Source organism: Solanum dulcamara, chromosome 1, assembly GCF_947179165.1.
Source record: "Solanum dulcamara chromosome 1, daSolDulc1.2, whole genome shotgun sequence".
NCBI classification, from domain to species: domain Eukaryota; kingdom Viridiplantae; phylum Streptophyta; class Magnoliopsida; order Solanales; family Solanaceae; genus Solanum; species Solanum dulcamara.
The window spans coordinates 89,015,423-89,034,653 of record NC_077237.1 but is presented as its reverse complement, the minus strand read 5'-3'; the positions used below and the strand labels follow the sequence as shown (position 1 = coordinate 89,034,653).

Sequence of the window (19,231 nt, the reverse complement as noted above, 5' to 3'; positions counted from 1 at the left end):
ATTGTGCTCACCATATATTGCCTAAACTAAATCTTTAATATGCAATTTTTTTTTCCGAATTTCATGTTAAGTGTTTGAGTAAAAAAGAAAAAGAAAAATAAAAAATTCTTCTGATATTATACAAATTGATGAAATATCTGAAAAAAGATCACTGGCAATTTAAGCATGTTGTGAAAAAAATATTTATATTTCTAAAAATAATAAAATTGGGCTCTATTTCATAATTAAAAAAGAAATTTTAATTAAAAACATATCAACTTAAGTTTTAATATTAACTATTTATGTGTATTAATTAATAATGAAAATATCCAATTGAAGATAGACATGTGTCCAAATTAGTCAGATTTTATATTTTTTTTGTTTCTCACTTGCTTCAAAGAGAGTGAACACACTCTTTGTGTCACCTCATCACTAAAGGGTGTGTTTATTATACTTTTAAATAATTCAGCGGAGTAATAGGACCTTAGTTTAATTTAAGTGTGTCCTAGCGATTTCGATTATAGTTGAGGGGGTACTTATATATTATCCTTATTTATTATTAACAAAAGACTGATAGAAACAGTATCTAGACGGATTGAGACCGGCCTTCTATCTCGATAAACAATATTCCACTAATTAAACGGGGACAGGATTCGTGGTATTAATTCGCCAAAATAATAATAATAGATATCAATATTTTTTTTCCCATTATCATTGATCAGTGAATTTTATCTTAGTCAATGAATTTAAGAACACTTGATAAGTTTACACATTTAAGTTCTAATAGTACCATAAATGTTAACATAGGAAAAAACAAAGATAGAATCAATATATCATACATGTAGTAATTAGATTATGCCCCACCAACTAGCAGATGCCACACTCTGTACATAATATTTTTGAGAAAAGGCATATAATCTCTTTGAACTAGTTTCGAAAAGTCCAATACATATTCAAACTATCGTGACGACATATTACATATATGTACTATTAAAAGTGAATTTATTTTCACCTAAAATTGATGTGGCAAAAAAATAAAATAAGCGTGTATGAATAATAAAAAAAATAATCAGAATCCCCCCCCCCCTTGCTTCTTCTTCTTGCACCTCCACCCACTATCTTGTTCTTTTTCATTTTTTATTTTTCATCACAATTCTCTACAACTTAATTTTTTCATAAACTCTATTTTTATTCTTACTCCATTGTTGATACAAATTAACATTCAGAATCTTCACCTTTTTCATTACATATCACTGTAACTTTTTCAAAATATAGTGTTGAATAAAGCTTCAAAACTACCACTGATTTCTCTATATCAAACGAAATATCAAAGAAGAAGAATCGTCACATCCCTATTAATTTTATTATCACTATCAAAAATTACAATACTACCACCCGATTTCACTACCTCCACCATAACCCATTTCTTTCTTCCTTCACTCTAAAAAGAGATCTCTTACCCAACCAAAAAGTTAATGAAGAAAGCGATAGAAGAGAAGTTGAAGAAATTGGTGGTGATGAAAGCTTTGTTGATGGTTGGTAAAGTTGATGGTTGGATTTAACAAATAAAATATAGTGGTGAATTTGTTGATGGTGGGTGACAAAAAAGAGGAAATTGAAGATGGTGAAGAAAAAAAATTAGTAATGGTGGTGGTGATATTTGATGGTGGATGGTGAAGAAGAAGAAAAAGAATTGAACGTGATATGGTGATGTGAAGAGAAAAAAATTGACGGTGAAAGTGGGCGGACATGATTTTTTCGGTGAGATGAGAGATGGAGTGGGTGAAATTAGTGATGAAGAAAATATAATTACTAGAGGAATTCAATGATTAATTAGGGATTAGTTAATGTAAAATACAATTAACAAAAGAAAAGTTAATGAATGAAGAAAATAAAATAAAAGAAAAAGGATATAAAAAATTATAATGACATAGTGCTGATATAGCGGGAAAGTTTGAAATACCACATATTGTGAGAGTCATGTTATATGCCTCAGAGTGGTATTAAATTCACTTTTAAGTAGTACATGTGTGTAATCGATCGCCATAATAATTTGCGTGTCAATTCGACTTTGCGACAAGTTCAGGATGAATTCTATGCCTTTTCTCAGTATTTTTTAAATCATTTTGCTCATGGAGGTTAGGTCTGATATGTCCAAATTATACCTCTTTAAAGAAATATAAAGCAATTGTTGTCAAATATAGAACTCAATTAGATTGGGGCGGTCGAATCGCACAGGAAATAAGACAAGAACTAAGTCACATACAGTTATTTTACTATTAGCTACTTATTTTCAAAATAAATGGAAAATGTGAGAATTTTTTGGATTCAGTTTCAATATCAACTTATAACAAATAACGATCAATAATATGCTCGGCTTAGAATTTAATGAGAGAATTATCAGGATTGTGTTCACCAAAACTGTTTGACCAATTTTCGGATTAATACCAAATATCATCTCGCATTGCAAGTATACCAGATCATCAAACTCATGCTACACTTAAGCATTTCTCAATCCACCTAAATGCACGTCACTTTTATTCTTTCAAATTAAAAGCGTTTATCTCAAATCAATACAATTATTCAAAGTAGTTAATCTTATTACATCATTAACTATTAGATGAATCCTAGTCCTCGAATTATTGTTATTAACTCTTTTTCCAGATTTTACATTTTTTTACTCAAACAAGTCAAATCTAAGACAGGTTCTAATGTTTGCAACCATTAGAAATCGATTAATACGAAAGAGTTAACAAGGTATACAATTGCAATACTCTACTTATTTCGTACAAACCCTTATTTTAGGTCAAGTCGTCATGGATTCCACAATCATTCGTTGTGGGGTTTAGCCACTCATTATTATTGAAACAATAAATAAAATTGCGTTCATTCAAGAAGTAATTACTTACAAGAGGTAAAGACAATCAACACTTTGATTTAAAAAACAATGTAACTCTCGTTCAAACTTCGTTCAAGCAATATTGCGCTCGTTCGCTTTTCAAACAAGACACCAAAATAAATCTTTAAAAAATGATATTTTATAGTCTTAAGAAATTTAAAATTCAAAGTGAGAAGTTGGCTTCTCGATGTTTGTCTGACGTTGTGTCAAACAGCCTGTTATAGGTGCGATGGTCCGTCGTTCAATCTTCAAACAGTAGTTAAACACCCTGCAAGTTTGACATTGCTTCTGACGTCCCATCAAAGATCTGACAGTTCGTCACCTTCATCATCGCATGAATTTTTAGAAAGTGATTTCAACTCTGCATGTGTGACGTCAGGTCTGACGACCAGTCGTAGGCATCTTTGCCGTGAACCAAAATTTAGAGAGTTGTACAATGCATGCATATGTGACGTTAGGCTTGACAGCTCGTCACATGCCTGACGGTCCATCGGACTCACTGTCAGAGCTCTTTTTTGACAGCACTTAGCTTCGTTTTTTTTTTTGATTTTGTTGATTTCCTGTCTAACACCATGAAAAAATTATTAAAAGACACTGTTGTTATTTAAGAACTTGCATTTACTAATGGTTAAAAGCTTCAAATACCGGCACGTCAAGGCCTAATTCTCTGCCTCCTTGTTATTGCTTAATTCAAGAATGAAAATTCATCCTTTGTGGGTTAAATGAAAATATAAAATTGAACTGGAAATTATTTTGGGATGAACAGGTAAACTCTATCTTCAATGTTAATTATATGATTTCTGTAGTTGGCTTGATGTTTTATTTGAATTATATTGTAAAAAATATGTATGATAATACATACAAAAAGAGGAATCAAGTATATTGAGCATGTCAAGCAATATGGATATAAAGTAAATTAAATAAGTTTTTATTTTTGAGAATTTTGACTTATCAGTGAGTTAATAAATGCATGCAGGTTCAAATATCATAAATTATTTAGATTTAGGTCATAATTAATTAATTGATCTATATATACCAAATAATTAACTAAGCAAAATAAAGAAGTAGAGGAGAAAGAATGAAAGAAGATAAGTAGTGGAAGCGAAAATTAAAAAAACTTCTTATTTTCATCCTTGTCTTATATATATATATGTATTAGTGTATGTATGTATATTTTGAAAAGAATATATAAATTAAAGAAATCATTTTTTTCATATATATAGATATTCCCTCTAATGCTAATTATTATTAGAATATTAATTGATCTATGGTTTGTATGGAGGTGGCATGGGCATACTCTTGACAGTACCACAAAGAGGATGGTTGTCTGGGAGGTTATATTCATCCCTCAATGAGCGTGAAGGAGAGAGTACACTAAAATATAATTGTTGTCCTAAGTAGAATCTCTCCCACATTTCGGATCGCAAATTCCATATTCCTGCATTGTCTAAGGTTGTCATCACAGCTGTCCATGAGTTTGGATAGACTTGAATGTTGTGTCTACTTACTGCGTCCACTAAGTTGTAGTTCTTTCTTTTCTCAGGACTCCACTTTCCAGGCTCGATCCCTACTGCAAAAAATGAATACCCATCCAAGTTATATGTTTGGATAGTCTTTTCTTCGTTCTCAAAGATAATCTCCACGAAATTACGGAAGGTAGCATTTTTCACATTTGGAGCAATGGTCACCACTTTGTTGTTGCTCGGAGGCTCATCGCCCATCACATTATACTTGAAAGTCTTTTCAGCTACTCCAAAATACTCAACAAGCTTCAATGGGGTGTCACTATCCATATGTGAGATACCATTCAAGGCAAATCGAAGCTTGCCATTTACTTGGCTTCTCGAGTTGACAATCTTGATGGTGCGAGTAATGTTGATCTTTCCATAGTGATAGGATCCCTGAGGATTGGGACGAGCAGCACTAGCGGTGAGGTTCCATCTAAATGAGCGAAATTGGTTCATGGACCAAGCAATACCTTTAGTGTTATTTGGTGGAGGTTCTGGGAGATCGGATGATGCTGAGCCGATGTCCTTACCATTTGCATAACGTAGGATGGCTACAGAGGAGATGGCTTGCTTCAAAAATCTGCTAGAAACAACCATGTAATAGTCTTTAGGCTCCTGGTCAGCAGTGACCAAGACAGAAAGACATTGACCAACATGGAGGTCAAGAGAGTCATATATATTCTGCACGGTATGGGATCCTTCCATCTCCACAAGCTTCATGGCATGGCCTTGGATTCTGACATTAACTGAGGTCCTCATGCCGACGTTGCACATCCTGTACCTATAGGTCTTGCCAGCCTCCATGCTGAATAATGGCTCTGCTGCTTTGTCACCAACCTTGTTGGACTTTCCATTAATGTGAATGCCATCAGGTCTCCCAATGGTGCGTCCGCCATCTAGCGTCTTCTTCAGGGTTTTGTGTCCCTTATTATACCAATCACCCAAAAAGACATTGTACTCATCAGCGGGTTTGTCAAAAGGAACAGGAATAAGGTTACGACTATGGACATCGAGGGCACCGAAGCCACCAGATGCACGATGCAAGTTTGTAGTAGGAAAGTAGAAGAAGGTGCCAATTTGGTCCTTCACTTGGAAATGATAGGTAAAGTTTGTACCGGGCATGATGGGACACATGGTTCCCGGGGTACCATCTTGCCACGAATTCTTCCTTTGCTGGATACCATTCCAAGTAAAGAGTAAGGGCTCATCTAGCTTATTGTAAACATTGACAACAATATTATTATTGGATGTGCAATTGATCCTGGGCCCTGGAAGCTGCCCATTAATTAGGATACCTTGTTGGGGTACACCCAACGGAGCAATTGTGCCATAAGTGACGTTCCACTCGAAGAAGAGGTAAGGGTCTTCAGCATTCACCAACAAAGCTCCAACGGAGAGGCAAACTAGCAAAGCCACAATTTTTACATTGGCTCTCTCCATGCCTCCTCTCTTTCCCTCTCTATATCTCTCTCTCTCTTTGTTTCTTTTTCTATCTCTTACTCTACAATTACAAATCTCACTTTTTGGGGGGGATTTTTCTTTGATATTTTTTGGGATTTTAAATATTTTTTTTTTGACAAAGAAGAAGAGGGAAATTTCTTCTTCTTCTTCCTTCTAGAGCTTGCATTCTTACCCATCTCCCTGAGGATTTATATAGTAATAATTTCTTATCTTGAGCCATTCATTATTTTCCATGATAATTTCTGTGGCTCACTTTTCGTGCATGCCCTCATTCTTGCACTCCTTTAATTATGTTTTACTTCTCCTTTTATTTCTCATCTTTCTGTCTCCCGTCTTCTCACATTTCAATTTTTATTTTCTCACCTTGACTTATTCTTTATAGAATTTAAGAAAAATTTCAAGTACATTAGTTTAAATTTCTCATTGTCTATCAACGTAGTAAAATGAATTATTTTGATCTTTTTTCATTGAAAATTCGAATAAATATCGATATAAATAAACTTGTTCAAGACAAAGATAATTTTTTTTTTACTGTCTTCTTGAGTTACTTTTTTCTTATGAAAAAAATAGTAAAATTTTCATTAATTTTAACTTGACCTTTACTATCACAAATAAATGTTTAACACCTTTTAATAAAAAAAATGCCAACCCTTAAAATTTACGATTATGTAATTATATATTCGCATGGTATGAGTGTTAATTTTTCTTCTTTCATTTTAGACCATAACATAATTTAGTGGATTAATTAAGTTCTATAAAGATAAAGAAGATAATAACTTGCCTAAAAGAAAAATATAGTATAATGACTAAAATGTGATCTTTTTTTGAAGATTTTAATTTATTCTTGTTCATCTGTCTCATGAAATTTGATTTGTCTTGTTAAACTAAAAGAATAGTCTATTATACGATCATATCGAATAATTCATTTATTAAAATAATTTCCTGACATAATTATGAATAAATAAATTCAATTCATTTAGTTCTTCTAATTTAGCTAAGAAACAACACTCATACAAAGTGGGAAGAAGAATCACAAATTATCAATTATAATCAGCCACCCTTTCATATGAACACAATTAAAGAGAAGAAAATTTTGAAGTCCAATCGTAGCAATAATTGTTCAAATGTTGCCACTTTAGATGAATGGCATTTAAGAGATTAATGGTATACAAGCTTCATCCGATGAGTAACTTAAATTGATGAACTTCATTAGTATAAATAAAGACCACAAAAACATCTCAAGAATAATTTATAAATTAAATTGAATGCATCTCATGAGAATGAATAATTCGAAAATATATTCTCATGGTAAATCTATTTAGAAACAAAGCCACATAAAAAAGATCATATACAGCTATATGGAACAAGCTATTAGGAAAATCTAGTAGCAGAACACGTATATGATTCATTAAGTAGAATTAGAACATATCAAAATTGAAATATATATACTTATATTATTGTAATAGTTAAGGAGGAGGTGGAAGAAAGAACACAAAAAACACAACTAAGTTAATTTAATGTGAGTTATACATATTTCTAATTAAAAGTAGAGGTTATGAAAATGTAAAAGCGTAAATTATTGAGATGATATTTTTAAATAAATACTCAAAGAAAAATATATATTAAAATAAATAAATAAATGGAATTCTTAGTCAAATAGAGACACCACATCAACATTTCAAATCGAAATCAAACATTAATTGACTCATCTAACTTATATATAAAGATCATCACAAGCATTTATATTTACCACGTATATTGTAGCTATGAGCCTAAAATTATCATTTAGTTTAAATACTTTAATGTATAAATGTTATGTTGTAAATATCACCCATGAAATTTGACTTGGGACCAAGCTAGTCTAAAGTATATTATTTGCACTTGTGCATTGTGTTAACTAGTAAAAATATATTTATAAATTAAAGATTATTAAAAAATAATAATTGACGTTAAAATATATGCGACATTTGTTTGAATGATGAAAAGTAAATATTATTATTCCGGCAGAATAATTGAATTCAATATTTAGATAGTTCTTTTAATCAAATATTTTTCTATTCAGAGATCTATGAAACTACAATAATTACAGCACAATTCAAATTACATATAATTTACTCTGTATTCAATCTCAATTCCCAATCAAATTCAATATTGAATTTAACAAAGAAACACAAAATATGAATCTATTCAAAGATAAAATCATAAAGTAATAAGCCCAACAACACAAAAATATATATAAAAATATAATTAAAAATACATAAGTATAAACTGCTATGCAAGTATTGAATCCAATAGATCGCTGACATTATTGCATATTCCTGTACCATAATAAAAATAAAAATAGAGATTCAATTGGTGAATGCATACATATTCACCCTAAAAAGTAATTTTTTATTTTTATTTTTTTCAAGTTTGTATTTCCAAATCATGAAATAAATAAAAAATATACAAAAAACACCCTGGCTTACAAAATCACAACAAAATATAATTTTGAAGAAATTTCGCAAATAACCACTATAATAAATTTAATTAGGCTCCTTAGCTATAGTTTGCATATTTAAGAGTTGTAGCTATAGTTTAAGCTGCTTCGTTTGTGTAATTCGCGGATTTGTATAATTCGTGGATTTGTATAATTTGTGGATAATTGAGCTATTTTTATATAAACTCAAAATAAAGAATTTATACAAACACAAACATCTGAATTTTAAACAGTTATACAAATTATACAAAAGTTAACAAATTATATTATACAAATTTTGAATTGTACAAACGTGCGCATTTTACAAACTCAAACCATAATTAACGCTAAATGTTAGTGGCAAATTGTAAATTAGCTAAACTATATTATGTTAACTAATTAATTAGTATATATTTGCTTATTAGCGTAATTTTTCCTATAATTTATATGTAGTATTTAAATTTATTGATTAAAAAGAATAAAGAAAAAAATAGAAAGAATGACGATATTAAATGCAAGAAGACGACTTGAATGAAAATAAAAATAAGAAGTTGTTAAGGAAGGGCAGTTGAACTCATACTTGCCGGTTTACTTTTTTATTTTGAAAAAAAAGGCATTTTGTCTGACGTGATATAACACATGCCACTAACATCATCATTATATTTATTATCTTCAATGAAAACCTAAACTCACGACATGTACAAAAACAAGCAATTAGAAAAAGAAAAAGAGTGAGGATAATCAATCTCTAATCAAATTACAGTTTTGATTCTAGCCACTAACATAAGCAAACATAAAAAACAATTCAATATTCTGTAGCAATAAAATTATACTATCTTAATTAGCTGAATTAAAGTTGACGACGTTTTAATAAGATGTATGCATAAGGTATTTTATCAGAATAATTTAATCAGTAAGTTGAGATTATTGGTATTTAGAATAGTAAGCTATGAGTCCATTATCATTGACAAACATACTAAAATTAGTCTTATGTTTCTTGGTCATAATTATGACTAGAAATAAATTTTATTAATCAAAAAAGGAGTTTATGAAATTAAACATCTTCACAAATCTATCAAAGAAACTTAAATAAATTTGAAAAATCAGACGGTCAACGATTGTACTTGGAGTCGCTGGTGATGGGCATAATTGTTTTTGTAGCAAAGAAGAAATACAGAATCAACATCTTCAATGGAGAGTAATAAGATAGGACATTCTTCTGACTCACTTTTACGATCAAAACTTTCAACGGCGTCTATGACATTCAAAGTCTCAAATGCATATAGATTAGTAGCTTCTTCGTCTTCTCCTTCATCAATGTTCAAATTCTTTTATAGCTATAATTTTTTAATCTAAATATAATTTTATCATACTTTTAATATAGTATAAATATAGATGAACAAAATCATTTCTTTTCCCTTTCCCCCACAAAACACATCCACGGTCAAAAATGAGACTGAATTGTGATTGGAAGGTGATATTAGAAGCGGTCAGGTAAGACAAAAAAAACCCAGCTGTTATTTTATTATTTACAACCACTGATGTTTCAGAATTTTATATCCACACTCACTTGTACCTTTACTCTTCTCTCTCTCTCTCACCCCCAAGCCTTGTTAGGGTTTTGATTTTTCTTCAACAATTTTCTTCAACAATTTTCTTCCTCCTTGTTTTTTTTCCTCTAATTTTTGGGCACAAGGAAAGAAGAAATCATAGCTTTACTATGGTCTGGCAAAAACCCTATTCTGTTTGGGAATGTATCAGTCTTAGTTTAGGAGGCTTCTGTTGAGGTAGGTAAAACTTTCAACTTTAGCTGAATAGAGAATGCATGAACTGAGTTATTATGTTCTATCTTTTTGATAAATATCACATTTTTATTCGTCTGTTTTGGATGCAGTTGACAGACAAAAGGGTGGGTAAAGGAGGAAAATGGAAGGAAATGAGCATGAATTGATGTTGGCATGTGTGATTTCGGGGACCCTTTTCTCTGTGCTAGGTTCTGTGTCTTTTGCTTTACTTTGGGCAGTTAATTGGCGGCCATGGCGGATATATAGGTAATTTTACTAACAAAATTTTCATATGTGATATGTTTTTCTTGTTTCATTTCTCATATGCTATATAGTGAGCATTAAACTGTCTTGATGCTGTATCCTGACACTTTTAGAATTTGAGAAAACCATCAAAATGGTTTGGTCCTTAATATATCTCTCACTTGATTGAAATGACCCCTAATGTATAGCAAAAAAATGTTCATTTTGGTCTTTTACCCTAAACCTAACAAATTTGTCAGAAAAAGTATTAAATTTTAACTCTCGGCCTCACATGACTAACAAAATTCACCATTGTTATCTTCTTTGTTAGCTCCAAAGAAAGAGCTCCATAAAGTCTAACACCATTTTTTCTACTTTGCAAATTCCCCTGCTTGAATTGTACAGTTCCTTTGAGTTCCCCTTTTTGGGCTATCGGAGATTGAGTTTGCTTGCTAGTTATTTGTAGTAGCTAATAGTGACTTCTTCATAACAGAGAATTTGGATAAAAGACTGAAAGTTTAAATTGTTTTTGAGTCATCTAAGCTCACAAGCGTGTTAATTTGAATAACCTTGAAATAACTTGAGAGTTTTCCTGCTAAGTTTGCAATGAGGATCTGTTTTTGTGAGCTCAAATAGTGTTTTTCTTCCGACTCCGGGGAACTTAGGGCTTTGCTTGTATGTTTCGCCCATTTTCAACAAAGTTAGGCAGAGTGTTGGAGAATTAAGTTGAATTACGAAATTCACGTAGATTACCTGGCAAATACTGCACAAGGAAATCGATTTAGGTCAATGACAAATAAGAGTGAAGCTGTAAAAATTATCTAGAGAAAGTAATGAATTTTGGGCCCCAAAAAGGGTAGAGAAAATAGTGAATTTTGTTGGAGAAAGTATAGAGAAAATGGAGTTAGATTTCATGGAGCTTTTTTTTGGGAGCTAACAAAGAAGACAATAATGGTGGATTTTGTTAGCCACATGGGGCCCACAGTTAAACTTTAACACTTTTTCCCATATCCGTTAGGTTTAAGGTAAAGGAACAAAATTAATACCTTTTATTATACATTGAAGACCATTTGAATCAAGTGAGATATATTAAGGACCAAAGTAAAGCAACACATATACATCAAGGACCATTTTGATCGTCTTCTCCATAGAATTTTATCTTTTCGCTTATCTTAAATGTGCTTCAAATGTGAGTAATGAAGGTCATTTGTACTGGTCTTAATGCTATACATTTTTTTTGATCAAGTAAAAGTACGTTTATGTAGAAACATAACTAAAACGACCGTATACTAAGGTTATACCAAAAGATCATAGACTACACAATTTGATTCTCGGCAAATTCCACCCAATCCTCAATACAACAAGGAACTTCCTCTTTACCACCAAAAGAAAATAAGGGAGCGGAGAATACTCCTCAACTGCGAGAAACTTGACTCTACACCTTTAAAAACTCTCCTATTTCTCCTCTCGAAATTACTCACATTAACGCAATTGGAATCACGTTCCAAGCCTTTCGTTCTCTCCTCTTCCCCTCGCTCTTCCATTAGAGCATCAAATCTTTCACAGATCTTGTCATTCCCCAAGGAGTGTGAAACCCATCATAATCTCATGGTAAGCCTGCAATGTAGAAGAAGGTGATCCACCTCCTCGCCCGCCTCCTTGCACATGTAACACCAACTTTTTCTTTTTGATGACAAGAAAAATCTGTAGCCGCTACTCTTTGGTGCGTACAGGATAAAATTTCCACACCTATGCAATAGCTCGCAAACTACACAGGAGAGGTAACCCCCACTAGGCAAGCCCGGTGCGGCGGGTTTGACCCGGAAGGTAAACCCCTTGCTTTCGCTGGCAAGGGGTTTCGAACTTGAGACCTCCTACATGGAAGTCCCAAGCCCAAACCATTGGGCCACCCGAAAGGGTTTGCACATGTAACACCAACTAACACAAACAACCTTTCTCTTTCTAAGAATTTTTTCTGTCAAAATCACCCCTCTTGTGGCTAGCCAAGTGAAAAAAACACACCTTCCTCGGCACACTTGGAGCCCATACTGCATTACATGGGAACTCAACCTCCACACTAACCAAAAGTTTTTCATAAAATGACTTCACTAAGAAAACTCCATTACCACCACCACACATCGGGATTATCCACCAGATTGTATTTCTAATTTTATTTGATGCTTTCTAACTAAAATTGCAGCACCAAGAGAGAACCTGCGAGGAGGAATAATAATGCTACTTAGAAGTAAGAACCTATAAGAAGAGGGAAAATAATTAGAACACAACAACAACATAACATGGCGTTTACACCTTATCCTGCATGTTGGAAAGTATTCAAGGGGAGTTCAGATGGTGCTTCACATGGGTGTATGGCCCTCACCAACTTCGAAAGAGAAACATTTTGGCTGGAACTTGCAGCTATAACAGGTTTATGGGTTGAACAGTGGGTGATTGGGGGATACTTCAATTTATGCAGTTAGATAGTGAAAGGTATAATTGTATAACAAGATCCAGGGCTATGAATTTCTTCTTTGAGATTATCCAGGACATAGAAATCATTGATCTCATTTTGCCCTTTACAAGGGGCTCATTTCACATGGTTTAGAGGGGAGATTTCTTGCAAGCATCAAGAATTGACCGGTTCCTAATCTCCACGGAATGGTGTGATAGCTTCAAAGCAATCAAACAAATAGGGATGCCTAGAGTGATATTAGATCACATGCCTATTCTTCTTGAATTTAGGGATTGGGAAGCCACTCTGTCTTATTTCAAGTTTGAAAATATGTGCTTCAGGTAGAAGAATTCACCGACAAATCAAAAGCTGGTGGCAGGGCTACTTAATTAGAGGAGGGCCACATTTTATGCTTGTGCAGAAATTGAAGAATCTGAAAAAAGACATCACTAAATGGAATAGAGAAGAGTTTGACATATCTAAACAAAAAAGAAGTTACAGGATGAGCTTACTTTGTTGGTGCAAGCAACAAAAGAAAGGTCCAATCACAACAGGAGAAAGTCAAATTGAAGCAACTAAGGCTGGAACTACAAAAAATGGGCAAAGTAGAAAAGATGTCTTGGAGAAAGAAATCTAGACGTCTTTGGCTAAAAGAAGACAATAAACACCAAATTCTTTCAAAAAATGGCCAACTCTAACCGGAGGTACAATTGCATTGACAACCTCAAAATTAGTGGAGAGATCATTGTAGATAAAGGTGCCATCAGAGAAGAGATCCTAAGCTTCTACCCGGGGCTACTCTGAAGATGAGCAGTGGAGACCAAGTGTTAACCTTGTTTAGTGTAGCTAGTTTCTACGGAGGAGGAAATCTGGCTAGAGAGGGCATTTGATGAAGAAGAAGTTTTGGCAACCATCAAAACGTGTGCTCCAGACAAAGCACCAAGGCTTGATGGCTACACAATGGCTTTCTATTAAAAAGCATAGGACTTCATCAAGTAGGATATTATGGCAACCATGAACCACTTCCACCAAAACTGTCAAATGGTCAGATCCACCAATGCCTCCTTCATTGCATTTGTCCCCCAAAGGAAAGGTGCAATGGAACACAAAGAATTTAGGCCAATTAGCCTCATTGGAAGTGTACACAAAATACTAGCCAAAGTCTTAGCAGAGAGGATTAAAACAGTGACGGGAAGGCTCATTTAAGCGGAACAAAACGCAATTCTAAAAAGACATACAGAGCAGTGATGCAATACTGATTGGCAATGAACTTCTAGCTGATAGATTGAAGAGAGGAATTCCTGGAGTCTTATGCAAGCTTGATGTAGAAAAGGCTTTTGATCGAATCAATTCTTAGGGGGATGGGGTTTGAAGAAAGATGGATAAAATGGATTAAATTTTGTATTAATACTGCTAAATACTCTTTGTCCTTATAAACTGAACACAATTGTTTTTTCCCCCACAGAATGGAATCAGGCAAGGAGATTACTCTCATCATTTGTGTTCATCATAGCCATGGAAGGCCTAGGCAAAATCCTAGACAAAGCTAAACACATCCAATGGATTGAAGGATTCAACATTCCCCGTAGTATTGGAGCCTCTGTATCAGTGTCCCATCTGTTGTATGCAGATGACACTAATATTCAGTGGGGCAGACAAGTAGCAGTTGGGATACCTCAGCCTAATCCTTCTTATTTTTGAATCTATTTAAGGTTTACATATCAACATGCTGAAAAGCATGTTATACCCGCTGAATGAAGTGCCAAACTTGGAAGAATTGGATAACATTATGTGCCAAACTTGGAAGAATTGGCTACCATTATGTATTGTGGCATTGGCTCATTCCCTAGTACTTACCCAGGGATGCATCTGGGAGCTAAATATAAGTCGGAGAAACTTTAGCGTGTAGTAACTGAAAAAGTGGAGAAGAGGATGGATACATGCTAAATACAACACCTCTCATTTGGGAAGGGTGACCCAAATCAACAATGTTCTTGACAACATTCCCACATACATCATGTCTCTCATTCCAATGCCAAATAATGTCTTAGAATAGCTAGACAAGCTAAGAAGATCCTTCCTTTGGGAAGGGAACAATAAAGACCCAAGCTCCACTTGGTGAAATGGCCTATAGTAATTCAACCTAAAATGATGGGTGGACGGGGGATTAGGGACTTGGCTAAACACAACAAGTGCCTTTTTTTTTTTGATAAGAACACAAGAAGTGTCTTTTGCTTAAATGACTATGGAGGTATAGACAAGAGGGTAATAGTCATATTGTGAGAGCCAAGTATGATCACCAGGACAACTGGAGCACCATGAGCACAATAGCACCATATGGGGTGGGGCCTTGGAAACACATTATCAATTCAAAAGATTACTTTCAGCAGAACCTGTACTTCAAGGCTGGTAGTGGCTTTTGGTGAAGTTTTGGAAGGACAAATGGCTTGGTGATTCCACATTGCCAACCAGATCCAAATTCATTTTTGAATAGCAACTAACCCAAACTCTACAGTGGAGAAAAACAGAGAAGGCAACATATGGGATGTCCAATTCAGAAGGAATTTTAAAGATTGGGAATTACAAGATGTTCTAGACCTACTGGTAAGATTAAACTACTTCACTATCGATAGCCAAAGCATGGATAGAATGAGATGGGGCAGCTCTAAGGAAAGTACATACAGTGTAAAGGCAGTAGATCACAAAATGTGGTCACAGAATGAAGTCATTGATCTCTTGCCATGGAAGTTAATCTGGAGAGAAAAACTTGCCCAGAGATCAGTTGTTTTACCTGGAAAGCACTGCAAGGGGCCCACTGACTCAAGACAACCTGTGTAGAAGAAAGTTCCAACTAGTGAATAGATGCTACACGTGCCAGTAATACTCAAACTATAAATCATCTCTTTTTGCACTGCTCAGAGGCTAGTGGCTGCTGACATCTGACACATGTTCCTATCAGTTTTTGACCTCTCTTGGGCACTACCTTTGACTATAAAGGAAGAAGTTGAAAGCTGGAATTCTTGGAGAATCAGCAAAGCCATCAAGAACATATGGAAAATAACCTCTAGCTGTATTTTTGGTGTGTTTGGATAGAAAGGAATAAAAGATGTTTTGATGGGATTTCAACTCCTAGCTCAGTTCTTAAGCGTATATGTCTGTTACTGCTTTTTAGTTGGACTAATTATGCTCATATAAATGTTGTAGGTTCTTTTGTAGATTTCTTTGGCGCTCTGTTGTTAATAACCCTCTTTTGCTTTTGATTAGCTCCCTATGCTTAAAGGCCTACTGTTGTTGGATTTAACGTATCTTTTGTAACTTCGCATCTCCTGATTCCAGCTATACAAAATCTTATTTCATCAAAGAAAAAAGAAGAGAAAAAAGAGGACCTCTGTGGCCATATACTTTTTTGTGTCCTCTGGTTTACACAGGATGTGATCTATGACGCTTTCTAATAACAGCAGTACATATTAAAGGCTTCAAAACAAAGATATGTTGGTCTAATCGCAGCAATTGGTGTTTCCCTTAATTGCCTTTGGTACCTCATCCATGAGATTGTCTGTTCGCCCAATTTTGCTGTCCAACTATATTTGTTCTTTTTAATTGTTTGATTTGACAATTCTGTCTAGCTACTTCTATACCATACAATATAGTTCATGTCTCTGTTCAGATATATCAATGTTTTCCTTTTTATGGATGAAAAATGTTCTTTGTGGTTAATATCTCTATTTTTTGGCCTTTCAGTTGGATCTTTGCTCGAAAATGGCCGGGATTCAAAATGTTCTTTGTGGTTAATATCTCTATTTTTTGGCCTTTCAGTTGGATCTTTGCTCGAAAATGGCCGGGATTCTTACAAGGGCCCCAGCTGGGAATTATATGTAGTTTCTTCTCTCTGTCTGCATGGATAATTGTGATCTCTCCGGTTGTGGTGCTTGTTACATGGGGATGCTGGTTAATGTTGATATTGGGGCGAGATATAGTTGGTCTAGCTGTAATAATGGCTGGAAGTTCTCTGCTTTTGGCATTCTACTCAATAATGCTTTGGTGGAGAACACAGTGGCAAAGTTCAAGTATGTATTACTCTTCTTATCCTTTCTGGGAGAAATCCTATTTTTCTGCGAGGAAGAAAAATGAATGTACCCAATTGCGTTGGTTACACACATACATTCATACACACACACATACATTTACATAATATTTCAACTACCATCATATGTATAACTCATCTAAGCATAAGGCATTTTTCTGTCGAAACTGGCCTGGTCGAAGACACTTGATTAAAAGGCTGTAGCAATGTCTTCTCATCCCTTGTCATATTTGAATTCATGAACAATTACATTACTCCCCCAGCTCCGTTATTTTGGAGAGATGGAAACAGGCCTTCCATGGATGTTGAAGTTTCGTTCACCGAGTATTCGTATGGCTGCTCTTATCTGATTCCATTTCTTGTATATGTGGACTCTGCTCTCTGAAGTTGCTAAAGTTTCCCGTGACTGGTGTTACTGTTAGATTGAAATACAACTCGAATATATGCATTTAAATTTGTTCTCCAGGCTTTATAGATGTTATATTATGTTTTTATGGTTTTATGATCTTTTACCTTTTAGTAAAGTTTTAAGCCAGAACGCAGATAATTTCTTGTTAAAGGATGATAATTTTTAGCAATTAAATTGAATGCTTTGGTCATTGTTTTTGTACATAAGGACTTCAAAGAAGTCCTCATGTATAAATCTATAGTTGACTATGAGAAAGCAATTTTCTTTTTACATCTGTTTTTTTGGTGCTTATCTTGAAGTTCTTTCACTCCCTTCACTTCACAATTGAATTGTCCTGTTATGTGTTCTGCAGGGGCTGTAGCTGTTCTCCTCCTACTTGCTGTTGGATTGCTTTGTGCATATGAACTTTGTGCTGTGTATGTCACAGCAGGTGTTAGGGCATCTGAAAGATACTCACCTTCAGGGTTCTTCTTTGGTGTGTCAGCAATCTCCCTGGCAATCAATATGCTATTTATTTGCAGGATGGTCTTCAATGGTATGTTTAGATGTGTTTCTTTGTCATGATCTATATATGTGTTTTGAAGGTTGATCAGCAACATGTCGTTAACATCTTTGCTTTATTTTTGGCTCAAAGTAGGACAAATATTTAGGGAATTTTGTTGGTTATTGTTTCCCATTTAGGGGTCCATTGAAATCTTTACATAACTCTTCTCCTTTTGTGTTTTTTTCTCCTTTGTGAATTCTCTTTCTACCAATCCTGGCAGGGAACGGCTTAGATGTTGACGAGTACGTACGGAGGTCATATAAATTTGCTTATTCTGATTGTATTGAAGTGGGTCCTGTTGCTTGCTTACAAGAGCCACCTGATCCCAATGAGTTATATCCTCGACAATCTAGAAGGTAAGCTATCCTTTGCTTGCTATAAAGTGAGCTATGGTTTCTTTTTGTATTATAATTCTCTCTATTGTGTAAATCTTTTGCTCCCCCCCCCCCCCCCACCACACACACAAAAAATAAGGTTGGAATCTATTGATTTACAGCAACAAAAGAATGCTAGTAGGTATTTACCAAATATACCATATTGCACAATATTTGTATTTGCCATTAGTTACCCTTTTTTTGGTTCTTAATAGTTGTAATTTTTTTTCTTCCGTATGGACCAGCTGATCGCTGCTGGGATAAGTTCCATACCTTCATGTTGTTTCCCTTAGGCCCTTCCTGTGCCAACATTGTAATAAGTTAATTGTGGAATTGTCCAGCTGACCTGGTAATATTTAAGAGATGATTCCAAAGCTGTGAAGCGAGGCTGCAATCCAAAAAACGATGATTGACGTCTTCACTGTTGTCTTCACAAAGAAAATATCTAGTACATATGTTAAGACTTTTTTTTTTTTTGGAGATTTTATGTGTTAAAACAACTTCCTTCACCTACTGGTAAAAAAGAAGAAGCTTTTTCAACCATCGTCCAAGAGAAATACTCCACCTTAAGTGGAGCCTGGTTATTTTTTTTAAATTATTGTTATTATTATTCCCCAGACCCCATGTTGTGGGATTTCACTGGGTTGTTGTTGTTGTATTATTATTATTAATAATTAAAAAAAAAAGAAAAAAAAAAGGTCCGGGGAGGGTAAGATATACGCAGACCTTTTTATAAAAGGGCTTTATATAAAAGGATGGGGATGACAAATATTACAACTCTTTTTTTGGGCTAAACATTATTGTTATAAGAAATGGAAGAATATGATGAGAGGCCAAGATGTTCTCAGCTACAGGAATTGAAAATAAAGAGCCAAAGAACTCTAAAAAATGGCTGTAACTCAAATCTCTTTGAGTAAAAAGAATACCAACTCTGAGAAAACAAATCACGTTCTCCAGTAAATGCAGTAGATCTAAAAATCCACTGCTAAAAAAATCAATTTAAATGCTACTTTAGATTAGAACGTTACCCTGTTAT

At 34.2% G+C, this 19,231-nt stretch overlaps 2 protein-coding genes across 4 annotated transcripts in view; one reads left to right on the top strand and one right to left on the bottom strand.

Moving 5' to 3' along the window:
• Positions 1-4,143: 4,143 nt before the first annotated feature.
• Positions 4,144-5,826, bottom strand: LOC129891026 (L-ascorbate oxidase homolog). The gene has a single exon (XM_055966325.1). The coding sequence runs from the start codon at positions 5,824-5,826 to the stop codon at positions 4,144-4,146; it is 1,683 nt and encodes a 560-aa protein (XP_055822300.1).
• A 4,052-nt stretch (positions 5,827-9,878) lies between these two features.
• LOC129884245 (calpain-type cysteine protease DEK1) overlaps positions 9,879-19,231 on the top strand; it is a 32,204-nt gene continuing 22,851 nt past the window's right edge. For 2 of the 3 annotated variants that reach the window (XM_055958582.1, XM_055958577.1), the window contains exons 1-5: positions 9,879-10,092; positions 10,200-10,356; positions 16,601-16,851; positions 17,630-17,812; positions 18,042-18,177. In XM_055958582.1, coding sequence (XP_055814557.1) covers positions 10,232-10,356; positions 16,601-16,851; positions 17,630-17,812; positions 18,042-18,177 — 695 coding nt within the window. In that variant the 5' untranslated portion in view covers positions 9,879-10,092; positions 10,200-10,231. Of the gene's footprint in view, positions 10,097-10,199; positions 10,357-16,600; positions 16,852-17,629; positions 17,813-18,041; positions 18,178-19,231 lie in introns of all 3 variants that reach the window. The other variant, XM_055958586.1, reaches the window with a different exon arrangement.